Source organism: Hemitrygon akajei, chromosome 9 (assembly GCF_048418815.1).
Source record: "Hemitrygon akajei chromosome 9, sHemAka1.3, whole genome shotgun sequence".
NCBI lineage: Eukaryota > Metazoa > Chordata > Chondrichthyes > Myliobatiformes > Dasyatidae > Hemitrygon > Hemitrygon akajei.
In genome coordinates, this window is record NC_133132.1 from 68,246,139 (window position 1) to 68,259,261 (window position 13,123).

A 13,123-nucleotide genomic window follows, 5' to 3' on the forward strand; every position below is an offset into this window, starting at 1 on the left:
GGAATTGGTGTTTTATGTGTGGATGGAAGGAGCTATTTGGGCTTTAGTTCAAGGAAGAAGCATGGGGTCTTTAGATAATCCTGGTGTAAAATGATGATCAAGAATAATTGTCTCTCGACGCAGGAGCTGAGTCAAAAGTCAGAAAACTAATCTCAAAGGGGCTTCAGAGATTTCATAGATGTCAGTGGTAAAGGACTGGATCTGGGAAGGAAGGCTGTAATGGCAGAAAATAAGGTGGAGAGGAAGGTGCTGAGTGGGGGCATAAGCTCTGGAAGGGCAGTTATGTGAGTAGAATAAAGATGATAGGTGGAGAATAATACAGAACAACGGTTATTTACTATTGTGGGGGAATAGTGTTCTTAAAAATGAGAAGTAAGTGTGTAATGAGGGAGTTTACATACTGTTTCATATCAATGTGAAGCAGATTGGAGGGAAGCAGGTTGAGCTGTATTGCAGGGAGGTTGAAGCACAAATAGAAAGCTTTTCTAATTTCCCAGTTCTTGTAGTCACAAAGTGCTGTGGAAAGATTTGGTCTTTTGTTCTTCAAGGATAGGTATAGTTGCCTCATAATTGATTCCAGGGATGAGATGGTTATTCTTTGAAAGAAAATTAAGCAAAGTTGATTGTAGACTAGAGATTAGGAGGGGGTGAGGTAATCTAATTGAGACACACAAAATAGTTTTGCGGGGCTAATGATGAGAGGCTGGAATACTGAGGTTAGGGATTAATCTCTGGATGCAGGGTTTTTCACTTGTTATAGATGAGAATTTTTTTTAAACAGGGCAATATAAATCTTGAAATCAATCATTGGAGTAGCGAAGCACAACTTTTTCTTTTTCATTGTCAAGGGAATGAAACAATAATGGGGATGAGGAAGGAAAATGAGTGAGAAGGCATGGGTTTGCAGATTAATTATTTTCTCATTATTATGGAAGGCCTTTGGGAGATGGGAAGTGAGTGACTTCCCCGGCATCTCCATGCTGCTCTTTCTTGGAGGAATGTATTTTCCAAAACTCGCCCAGTTGAAGTGCTGGTGATGGTGATCTCAAAGACTTGGAAGACCTGACAAAGCACAGTGCTAATGAATATTGTTGGAACATAATAAACTTTCTCTTTGTGGTTGTGGGTATTCTTTGTACTTGTGTTGCTTAACTGGCCAAAGTAGAACGTTGCAGCTTCAGTAGTATGGTACTGCTGGGGTGTGTGGAATTCAAGATTGTTTAATGTCATTTTCAGTACACAAGTTTAAAAGTGAACAAAATAATTGTTACTCCAGACCCAATGCAGCACAAAAAAACATTAAAATAAAGAAAGCAACAATAATAAAAACACTAAGTATAATACATAAGGAAAACTCCCAAGGCATTCTACAAGTATGTGAAGAGCAAGAGGATAAAACGTGAGAGAATAGGACCAATCAAGCGTGACAGTGGAAAGTGTGTATGGAACCAGAGGAGATAGCAGAGGTGCTTAATGAGTACTTTGCTTCAGTATTCACTACAGAAAAAGACTTTGGTGATTGTAGGGATGACTTACAGTGGACTGAAAAGCTTGAGCATATAGACTTTAAGAAAGAGAATGTGCTGGAGCTTTTGGAAAGCATCAAGTTGGATAATTCACCTGGACTGGATGAGGTGTACCCCAGGCTACTGCGGGAGGTGAGGGAGGAGATTGCTGAGCCTCTGGCAATGATCTTTGCATCATCAATGGGGACAGGGGAAGTTCCAGAGGATTGGAGGGCTGCAGATGTTGTTCCCTTATTCAAGAAAGAGATAGCCCAGGAAATTATAGACCAGCGAGTCTTTCTTCAGTGGTTGGTAAGCTGATGGAGAAGATTCTGAGAAGCAGGATTTATGAACATTTGGTGAGGTATAATATGATTAGGAATAGTCTGCATGGCTTTGTAGTGTATATGGATTTCAGCAAGGCATTTGACAAGGTACCCCATGCAAGGCTTATTGAGAAAGTAAGGAGGGATGGGATCCAAGGGGACATTGCTTTGTGGATCCAGATTTGGCTTGCACACAAAAGGCAAAGAGTGGTTATAAATGGGTCATATTCTGCATGGAGGCCGGTGGCCAATGGTGTGCCTCAGGGATCTGTTCTGGGACCCCTTCTCTTTGTGATTTTTATAAATGACCTGGATGAAGAAGTGGAGGGATGGGTTACTAAATTTGCTGATGACACAAAGGTTGGGGGTGTTGTGGATAGTGTGGTGGGCTGTCAGAAGTTACAGCGGGACATTGATAGGATGCAAAACTGGGCTGAGAAGTGGCAGATGGAGTTCAACCCAGATAATTGTGAGGTGGTTCATTTTGGTAGGTCAAATGTGATGGCAGAATATAGTATTAATGGTAAGACTCTTGGCAGTGTGGAAGATCAGAGGGGATCTTGGGGTCTGTGTCCATGGGACACTTAAAGCTGCTGTGCAGATTGGCTCTTTGGTAAGAAGGCATACGGTGCATTGGCCTTCATCAATCCTGGGATTGAGCTCAAGAGCCAAGAGGTAATGTTATAGCTGTATAGGACCCTGGTCAGACTGTGCTCAGTTCTGGTCACCTCACTACAGGAAGGATGTGGAAACTATAGAAGGGGTGCAGAGGCGATTTACAAGGGTGTTGTCTAGATTGGGGAGTATGCTTTGCGAGAATAGGTTGAGTGAACTTGTCCTTTTCTCCTTGGAGCAATGGGGGGATGAGGGGTGACCTGATAGAGGTGTATAAGAGGATGAGGGGCATTGATCGTGTGGATAGTCAGAGGCTTTTTCCTTGGGCTAAAATGGCTAACACGAGAGGGCATAGTTTGAAGGTGCTTGGAAGTAGGTACAGAAGGGATGTTGGGTAAGTTTTACACAGAGTGGTGAGTGCGTGGAATGGACTGCTGGCGACGGTGGTGGAGGCAAAAATAATAGGGTATTTTAAGAGACTCCCAGGTAGGTACATGGAGCTTAGAAAAATAGAGGGCTATGGGTAAACCTGGGTGATTTTTAAAATAAGTACATGCTCAGCACAGCATTGCGGGCCAAAGGGTCTGTATTGTGCTGCAGGTTTTCTATGTTTAATGTTTCTATAAGGTAGCTTGTATACATTCATTTTATGTCCATAAAATGACACTAGGCACAAGAATTTCTGTACATAAAGTGATAGGAAATGATAAAGTAGTGGTGGTGTGGGTTAGTGGACGAGTTGATCAGTCTACTGCCTGGTTAAAGTAACTATTTTTTCTGGTGGTCCTGGTGTAGATGCTACATAGCCTCCTTGATGTAAGTAGGACAAATAGTCCATGAGCAGAATGGATGGGGTTCTTCATGATTTTACTGGACTCTTTCTGGCACTTTTCTGCATATTTGTCCTTGATGGCAGGTAGGCTGCCATCAGGTAGTGATGTGTTGGGCAGACTTGATTACCTGTTGTAGCTTCCTGTCTGATACAGTGCTGTTTCCGTATTAGCAGTGATGCAGCCTGTTAGGATACTTTCTAATACAGATCTGTAGAATGATATGAGAATGATGTATAGAATGGTTTTTTATCTGAGGAATCATTTGTGATTTCTGGTTGGATGATTTTAAGAAACATTGTAAAGTAATTAATTGGGTGTAGGGTACAAGCCAAAGAAACTATTTGGAGCAATGGCAGAAATGCAACCGAGCATTGTAGTGCCACATGAAGGTACTAGTCACAATCTTCTGATTTGGAGTAGACAAGGAGCCAGTAATTTGAACATGGAGAACAGTGCAGCACAATAACAGGTCTTTCAGCTCATGATATTGTACTGAACTAGTTGGGTACTAATTAAACATTTAATGTAGGGTAATGCCTTCCAGCAACACAATGCCCCTCTCCCTGCATTCTCTGCACATTTGTGTGCCTAAGGGCCTTTTAAGTGCCTCTATCATTATTTACCCCCTCTACATCTCTGGAAGTGCAATTCTGGCACTGACAACTGTGTTTTAAAACCTATCCTGCCCTGCATATCCCCTTTGAACATAACCCCTTTTGCCTTAAATGAATGTGACATTTTGGGGGGTTGTAATGGACATGTGGACAGTTCAAAATATCTGATTGAATAGCAGTGAAATGCTTCAGTTTTGCCTCTGTTGCTATCCTGTTGTTGCTTTGAGTCTGCTCCTTACTCACCCCCACCAAAAAAAACCCTCTTAGCTCTGCATCTCTCTCCTTCACTCCTTGTACTGGTCTATTTGTGCCATCTCCACAAGACCCTCCCCAGTGCTGTTCCCTACTCCTGCCCCTTATTTCCAGTCATTCTGCTCCTCCCTCCCTGCCCCCAACACTGCTTTTTTTTTTACCATTTACCTATTAAGCTATTGGTTGAGGTCTCATTGGTGTTATACTGCAATAGTGTTGTAATTTCTTTTAGCACGAGAGGTTAATATTTTATCCAGCTCTTCTTGTATAAATGTCAGCGTTAATAATTTTCTCAAGTTGCTTATTAAAATTTTAGCCTGTAAACTGATTACATACCGTTATGACAGAGAGTGGTGTAAGTTAATTTTGCCTGGAAGTGTTTTCCTTATAAATATAACCTTTCGGGAGCCATGTTTTGGAGCTGGACCATGTGGAGAATACAGTTGCTGTGAGTCTTAAACCTTTCATTTAGATGGTAACTGAAATCAGTGCATCGAGAGCTGACTGAAATGGTTGTAAAAAATGGTGTATCTTTTCAGAACGAATGATGTTTTGAAGCAGTGTCTATTTTTAGTAGTCTTCGGAGAGAAGAGAAATTTTTAATCTTTAACAGAATATGAATTGCTACTGCAGTCCTTCCACAATGCTCTCAACATTTCATCAGTGCAAATGATAAATTTGATTTGCTATAATGTATTACGTTGTAGCTATAATCTTTTGTGTTTATCATTGGCTTGATTTTTAAATTGCATGGAATTCTAAAATGCCTTGAAGGAAATGTTGATGTGCAGATGTATACAATGCATCAAGCTCATTCTATTGCCTGAACAAGTGGATATGTAAACAGGAAAGATGCCATGCATTTGCTGCAGAAACAAAGAGCTTTGTGAGTTGCAGCTGCTAATGTCATGGTTGATAATTGGCATTAGTGGGAATGGTATTGGTACATTTTATCTGATGCATATGTTATCAATTTAGAGATTGCCATCCTGTGTTATGTGCACACCTATGCTGGTGGAGGACATTTATTTGATTTCCAAAGTGAGTTGTTGATCATAGCTAATGTGTTTGGGTGGCAGGATTCCTCCTGAGAAACAAAAATGTAAAGGTTAGTCAGGCGGTATCACAAGCATGTGTCACTTGAGGCTGTCTGATGTTTGTTACTTAAGCAAAATGACTTGGGAATTCAGGAAATGGGGAGGGCAGGCAGGGAATGGAGGGTGCGGTGTCTCTTATTGTGTGATTTGATCTCAGAGCTGTATAAATGCAAAAGGGCTGACAGAATTCTGGTTTGTTAGGTGAATTAATAATGGAATTTGCAGTACAAGGGGCAAGATTTGATTATCCTTTTAAAAATATTTACTTGCTCCAGGCTTTTCTGGATAATGGTTTATTCTAAAAACATAAATATAATTTTTGGCTGAGGATGTAGTGATAGAATTATTTTTTACACCTGTGAAGATGTTTGCAAGTAAGTGAGAATTCAATTCTCTGCCTGTTCAGAATGTAAATTTTTTAATGTAGCAAATAGGTTGAAGACCCGAAAATGGCTTCTTATAAATCTAAGTTTGTATTTAATGTTTATATTGTGTAGATGTGTTCATCTTCTATATTTGATTATTCTGGAAGGCACAGTGAATCTACTGATATCTAAAGAATATTTTTGTATCCTCTGACAAAAGCAGTGTGGATTAGTGCAAACTGGTTTTGACTGCTACATTGTTGTGAACACATTCCCTGGAATTCATGAAACTTAGAAATACCTTGTGGTTTTGAGTAAATGAATCATGTCCTTGTCTGCCTGCCTAAAACATGTATGGGTATTCCTCCACAGTTGACGGTGGAAGCATGGGGAAAAAAACTTTGTTAGTATAATGTTAATAGAATGCAAGACTCCCTTGAATGCCCCCAGCTGCTTGGAAATTATAAATGACACTCAGCTGATGAGTGGAAAAGAACTGCAGTCTTTGTATTAATCAAAAGTAATTAGAATGTTCTTCATTAAAATTTCAGTCAATATGATCTATTTCCAAAGCTGTTTTTAATCTGAAACTCCCATGTTTTAATCCAAGTCGTCTTTCTAGTCAGCTGTTCTGATGGCCTTATTAAAGAAATGATGTGGAGACTTCAGAGAGAGTGCAGAAGAGGTTCACCAGGATGTTGCTCATATTAGAGAGCATCAGCTAAAAGGAGAAGTTGGACGCACTTGGATTATTTTCTCTGGAGCGTTGGAGGCTTTGGGGAACCTGATATAATCTTATATACTTCTGAGAGGCAGAGATATGGTAGTCAGTCTCTTTCCCAAGATTGGAATTGTCACCTGTACCAAGATGGAGTGAAAAGCCTGTCTTGCATACTGTTCATACATATCAAATCATTACAATGTGTGTAGATATGGAACAAGTTAAATCACAACACAGTTTTGAATAAAATGAAATGGCTATAGAGAAAGTACACTGTAGGTAAATAATCAGAATCAGACTTTAATCGCCAAGTACCTGTGCACATACAAGGAATTTACTTCCGGCAGATGTTGTCTCTCTGCTCATAACAATAATAATGATAAATATAAATGAAAATATAGATTATACATACAGGTAGTGCAATCCAAGTAATAGTTAGCTGACAGTTAACTGTTCAGCAAAGTGACCGCAGTAGGGAAAAAACTTCTCCAGTAAGGTAGTAAGGTAATAAGGTAGAAATAACAAACACAAAAGGGGCAAAGCTTTAAGGTGGGAGGGGGGGGTTTAATGTTTATTTCTATACAGAGAAGTAGGTGTCTGGAACACTGATAGTGGAAGTGGTGGAAGCAAATATGGATGTGTTTAAGAGGCAATTTAGATGTGAATAGGCAGGGAATTGAGGGATGTAGATCATGTGCAGGCAGGTATGCAGTTTAAGTTGGTATCATGGTTGGCATAGATATCATGGGCTGAAGGGTCTGTTTCTGAATTGTTCTGTGTTCTAGTTTGCTTTCTAACACGATGAATTGTTTATAATTTTAAGATTTTTCAAGAGCTCTTACTGTAAATATCAGTTTCCAATTGCCTATGATAAATTCCATCAGCCACCTTTTGGTCCATGTTTTAACCCGTGTACGTACTTTTCATTGTTAACTACATTTTCAAGTTTGTGCCATCTGTAAACTGAGATTATGTCCTCTTTATCCACATTCAAGAGGTTATTATGCATCAAAATATTCTTCGGCTGACTCATGGGAATTATCAGTGAATATTTTCCCGCTATCATGAAAAAGCAGCATTCCACCTCTGGATTAGTTTGTCATTTTCTTGTGACCACGCTCATTCACCTTAGTTTGAAATTAATCGTACTATTTTATAACTTTGGCTTTTAGTATCTTATTCAATATAAGTAAGACATTAATTTTTTATTATCTGTTTGTTCCAATATATATGTTATCTCATTGTTTTAAATATATCTGCAATGTTCCCTCCTTTTCAATAAGACCCAAGCTTTAAAAGCACTTCATTGGCTCTTCATGGTATAATGCCTTTCACAGCCACGTGATATAAATGCAACTCCATATCAGTAATTTGTATATTATCTCATATAGTAAAAATGCCCTAGACTATTTTTGCTGTGACTACCAGTGGTTCGGCAAAGATGGTGGGGAATGTGCAGGAAGATTGACTCAGGAATGAAGTTCTCAAAGTATTGGAAAGTAAAGTAGCAATTAGAAAGGGATGAAGTCATTAAGAGTGAAACACAAGGATGACAACACTTGAAGCACAAATGGACAAAAAGCTAATTTAGGAAAGCATTTGGTGTACATGGGTGAAAAAGTCCATCTTTAGGGCAATGGGGTAGAGAAACTAAAAGCAACTTGCCCTTAAATAATGCTGTAGTTTATTTTTAGCTGTTGTGAAGAAAATATGCTGAATCAGTTGTATTTAGTTTATTGATTTTTGAGATTGATGTTCTCCAATGTGGACATTGTTAGGACTTCACTCAGTGAAGGTGAATTTTCTGATGAAGCAAATATATGTTTGCGCTACTCAGTACTTCAGTTTTCTAAACTTTTAAATGTTGGCCTCCTTGGAGAAACAGGTTCAGACCATTTGTTCCACATTGACTGATAGCGAAGTGCTGTCTGTTTCTCAGTGTTCTGTTTCAGTTTTTGTCGTTATATTTTTGCCAGCTGTCTACAATCGCTCTGCATCAGATGGTGAATATTTCAATTGATAGAAGCAAAAGGTGAATAAGTAATTACTTTGTTGTACTACCAGAATGCTGTGTATTTAAAAATGATCTGGAACTTCATTCTTTCTGTCTCTTACATTTAGACTAGGGAAGGTGTGTAATGATACCATTAGTGTTGGTGAGAATTGAGGGAATGTGCTTAAAATTTGTTTCCATAATGGTGCCCTTGTCCACATGATTTCCACTCATGATTTAAAGGGTGCCATCCTTAATGAATCTTCCTCCTTTGTTTGGAAGAAGGTGCATTATTTGACTGCATTCTGGCATTTGTATTGTGACTGATTTTAAAAAGTTCTGATCCATATAAATAGTTTAACATCGAATGCTTATTAGTTTGCATTAGTCCACATTTCACCATTTCAGCAGATGGTTTTAAAAGTGCAACTGGTTAGAGAATTGTACTCGGGGTAATGTCAAGGGAATTCAGTATGTTCAGCCTGCTTTTTGAACAGGGCTAATTCTCAATTGCTACTTAAGACCCTGATTTTTTTTTTGAATGATCTATTTTTGTACTGTAAGTTTTTAATTCAGAATTTTGAAATTTCATTTTTTTTCGTTTTAGTCTTGTGAATAGCGATGGATTAAACATGGCTTTACAACTTCCGTCGAATTATTGCTGTGCAGGAATGTGAAGACAAGAAATAATTCTTGTCCCTTGTTCATCTCCAGAAGTGATTTTAAGTAGATTTTAGCTATGCTTGGGGCATTTGTTGATGGAGCAGAAAAGACAGTGGAGCCAAATAAGCAAGATTTTTGATAAATATTGTTACAAACCCCGTAACTGGGTCACTTACCAGCAAAGATAGAGAGGTCCGTTGAAGTCTGATGGTACTATTTTAACAGTATTTATTGGTAAAAATACACAAAAATAATATCAATGCAAACATACAGATACTATATGTCGTCAATACTAGATCTAAAAGTGCGGGTATAATAATAATCAATAAGAAATAGCTCTATCGTTGTCTAGGGGATAATGTATTGTCCAATGGAAATATAAAAGTCACTCAAGTTCATTCAGGCTGCAGCCTTTGGTTGGAGTTAAGAGAGAGTTTTTTAGAAACTTGCCAGCTTTTCCTTTTTATGATGTCGATCCTTCCAGAGTTCCGTTGGTGTTGGTTTTTCCTTTAGCTAAAGCCGTTCTTCCGTGGTAAGGTCCCAATCCCGGCAAAGGGAAAGGGCGCACGCGGGCCCCCACCGGCTGTCGCTATTAAACGCTGTCATGGGATTTCTAGCATTTCTCCTGGTGTGTCTGAAGGGGTTGTTCCCCAGACCCTCTTTTATCCTTACTCACGGGGTCTCAGATGTCAATCAGGTTGGGATGATGCAATCCCTCAACCAGCCCACTCTGGTCATTCCCTGAGGGCTTCAATGAATAGTACAGTACTCAATACACAATTCCGTCTCCAAGAGACAATGGCCATTATCCGTGGCTTTGTATTGCGGAGGCCAGGACACATTCCAAACCCTTGTGGATTCTGCGTGTCTCTCTCTCATTTCCTGGGTCCCAGACCCGAATTAATAGCGATCTGGTGATTCTCAAAAAGGAGGGGGCTACTTTGTACCCTTCGGCCCCTCAGAGTTGTGGCACATTCGTAACAATATAAAAATAAAATAAATATTTGTACTGCTTTTGGATTTACTATTTTTGCCTTTATTAATTCATATTATTCAGTGTATTCTAATAGTTCTTATTACTCAGTCTAACCAGTCATTTTATTCCTGCCCTTCTACGACAACTCACTTTGATTTGTATGCACATAAAGAATAAAGCTGAAGGATTTTTAAAAGTACTTTGACTTCTAAAGTGGGCTTTATGATGTCAGAGCTTCTTAAAACAGTTCACAACCAATCTTTTAAAGGATTTATTCGGAGTCTAATTCCACTATAGTTCTGATGTGACGAGTCCTCTTGAGAATCCACAGAATGTCACACAGGACAGATTAATGGATGGATGGTTTGATTGGACTAATACATGTTGGCATTGCAACCTAAATTGATAACTCTTTCACCCATCATCCACGTGATCAATCTGCTGATTGGGGAAAATAATTGTTGACTTGTTTTGTCCTCTGCTAATGGAAGCTGATGTCCCTGAATAGTGTTTTTTTTCTGGCTAAAACTAATGGACTTCGTAATGCAGGAATGATGAACTCGGTGCTTGTTGTACCCGAGAAACTTGACTTTCCTTTATTAACAATTATATTTTGTTTTCTTTAATCTTCTGTGCACTGTGAGCATAGCAAATCTTTTTCTGGAAGCTGTTTATTATTCACCCGGCAGAGAGTTTTTCATTGCCTTGATTCTAAATTATATGCAGTTAATTTTCTGGATTATTAGAACTGTAGATGGAAATCTGAAATTAGTTGTACAGCACAGAAACAGGCTGTTTAGTGCAATGTGCCATGCCAACCAAGAAGCCTGTCTAAGTTAGTCCCACTTGTCCAGTTTTGACTGTTGTCCCTCTTAACCTTTCTATTAACACATCTAAGTGACTTAATGTTATTTTACTTGTCTCAATCACTTTGTGAACCAATATTTTGAGGAGCTGGTTTGTAAATGCTACTATCAGAATCAGATTTGTTGTCATTGACTTAAATCGCATAAAATTTATTTGTGGTACCTGTACTGTCTGATGACAAAATGACTATAAATTACAAGATTAAATAGTGCAAAAGAAAAATAATGGTAGGATTCATGGACCGTTCAGAAATCTGGTAGCACAGGGTGTGAAGCTGCTCCTAAATTTGATGGAGGTGGGTCTTCAGGTACCTGTCCTACCTCCCAATCGTGATAGCAAGAAGAGGACATGCCCTGGATGGTGAGGGTTCTTGGTGATGGATGCTACCATCTTGCAACTGTATCCTTGACTTACTCATCAGGAGACCACAGTCATTTTGGATCAGTAATAATATATCAGGCTCACAGCTAATCAACGCATGCACACCTCAAGAATAGGTGCTTAGGTCACTGCTCCATTCTGTGTGGCTAGGTACTGCTCAAATGCATCTATAATTTTGCCAATGACATTACTGTTGGTAAAATCTTAGATGGTGTCAAGGTGGTATGCAGGAATTGCATAGATTGGCTATTTGAGTGGTGTTGCAAGAACAACCTTGCACTCAATGTTAGCAAAAGCATGGAATTAATTGTGGACTCAGGAGAGTGAAGTTGGGAGAGTACACAGTAGTCTTCATTGAGAGGTAAGCGGTGGGAAGGGTGAGCAGCTTCAAGTTTCTGGGTGTAACGCATCTCAAGAGAATCTATTCTGGGCCAAACATTGATGCAATCATGAAGAAGGTGACTCTACTTTTTGCACTTTATCCCTGGATACATGTGTATGGTTTGAGGAGATATGGTGATTCACCAAAGACTCATATAGGTGTATCAGGTTTAATATAATTGAAGTTGAGTGTGTTCTTTTAGGCTTCTGTACATCCTTGATCATAGTAATAAGGAGAGAGCATGTTCTGGGTGATGGGTGTCCTTAATAATTGGTGCTGCCTTTCTGAGGCATTCCTTTTTGTCCTTGGTGCTTAGGAGGCTATGTCCATTATGGAGCTAGCTGTGTTTGCAACCCTCTGCTGCTTTTTGTGATCTTGTGCAGTGGCCCCTCCATACCAGACAGTGATGCAACCAATTAGAATGCTCACTATGATTGATCTGTAGAAATTTGCCAGTCTTTGGTGACATGCCAAATCTCCTCAAATTCCTAATGATATATAGCCATTGGGTTACTTTTTTTCATGATTGCATCAGTGTGATTGGCCCAGGATAGATTTTCAGAGATATTCATACTCAGGAACCCAAAACTGCTAATTCTTGATGACCGGTAAGTGTTCCTTCCTGAGGTCTAGAAACAGTCCTTGATCTTACTGACTTGAGTGCAAGATTGTTGTTGTAACACTACTCAACGACTTGATTTATCTCATTCCTGTATGCCTTCTCGTCACCTTCTGGGATTCTGCCAACAACTGTTGTGTCATAGGCAAATTTATAAGTGATGCTTGAGCTGTGCCTGGCCACACAGTTGTAGAGAGTAGAGCAGTAGGCTAAGCTCACATCCCTGAGGTGTAATGGTGTTGATTGTCATTGAGGGTAATATTCTGATTAGTTGCATCATTTCTTCTTGTGGAAGCTTCAATATACTGGATAGAAGGAAGCTGCAGAGGGTTGTAGACTCAGCCAGCTTCATCACTGGCACAACACTCCCACTATCGAGGACAGCTTCAAAAGGTGGTGTCTCAAGAAGGCAGCATTGGTCATTGAGGAGCCTCATTAGTCAGAACATGCCCTCTTCTCATTACTACCATTGGGGAGGCGATAGAGGAGCCTGGAGACCCAGGTTCAATAATTTAAGAGCAGCTTCTTCCCCTCTGTCATCAAATTTACGCATGGTCCATGAACACTACCACACTATTCCTCTTTCATATTTGTTTATTTTTTGTAACTGATAGTAATTTTTATGTCTTGTACTGTACTGCTGCCGCAGAGTAGCACATTTAACAATGTTTGTCAGTGTCAAAGATGCCCTCAATGTTGGAATGGGTTGTGTCCATGATGGTTTAAACTAGAAATATGGAAGTAGGGGGAGGGGCGAATTGACTACAAAGCAGTAGTGATGCTGATGTGAGGCTGGAAGTTGATAATAAGTCAACAGCAGCAAGTTCAGTTTTATTTATGATATAAAAATAGCCGGGTTACAGCAGAGAGCAAGGACAGACTTTTGTATTGAATTGCATTTGTTTTGATGCAGG

The 13,123-nt window shown here is 39.4% G+C and overlaps 1 protein-coding gene across 4 annotated transcripts in view; it reads left to right on the top strand.

Annotated features, from left to right (window-relative positions):
* Nucleotides 1-13,123, top strand: part of enah (ENAH actin regulator) — a 311,956-nt gene that overhangs the window by 24,897 nt on the left and 273,936 nt on the right. For 2 of the 4 annotated variants that reach the window (XM_073056227.1, XM_073056229.1), the window contains exon 1: nucleotides 4,471-4,593. The exons of 1 other annotated variant lie outside the window; for it this stretch is intronic. In XM_073056227.1, the coding sequence (XP_072912328.1) occupies nucleotides 4,556-4,593 (38 nt within the window). In that variant the 5' untranslated portion in view covers nucleotides 4,471-4,555. Of the gene's footprint in view, nucleotides 1-4,470; nucleotides 4,594-13,123 lie in introns of those variants that run through there. One more of the 4 variants, XM_073056233.1, reaches the window with a different exon arrangement.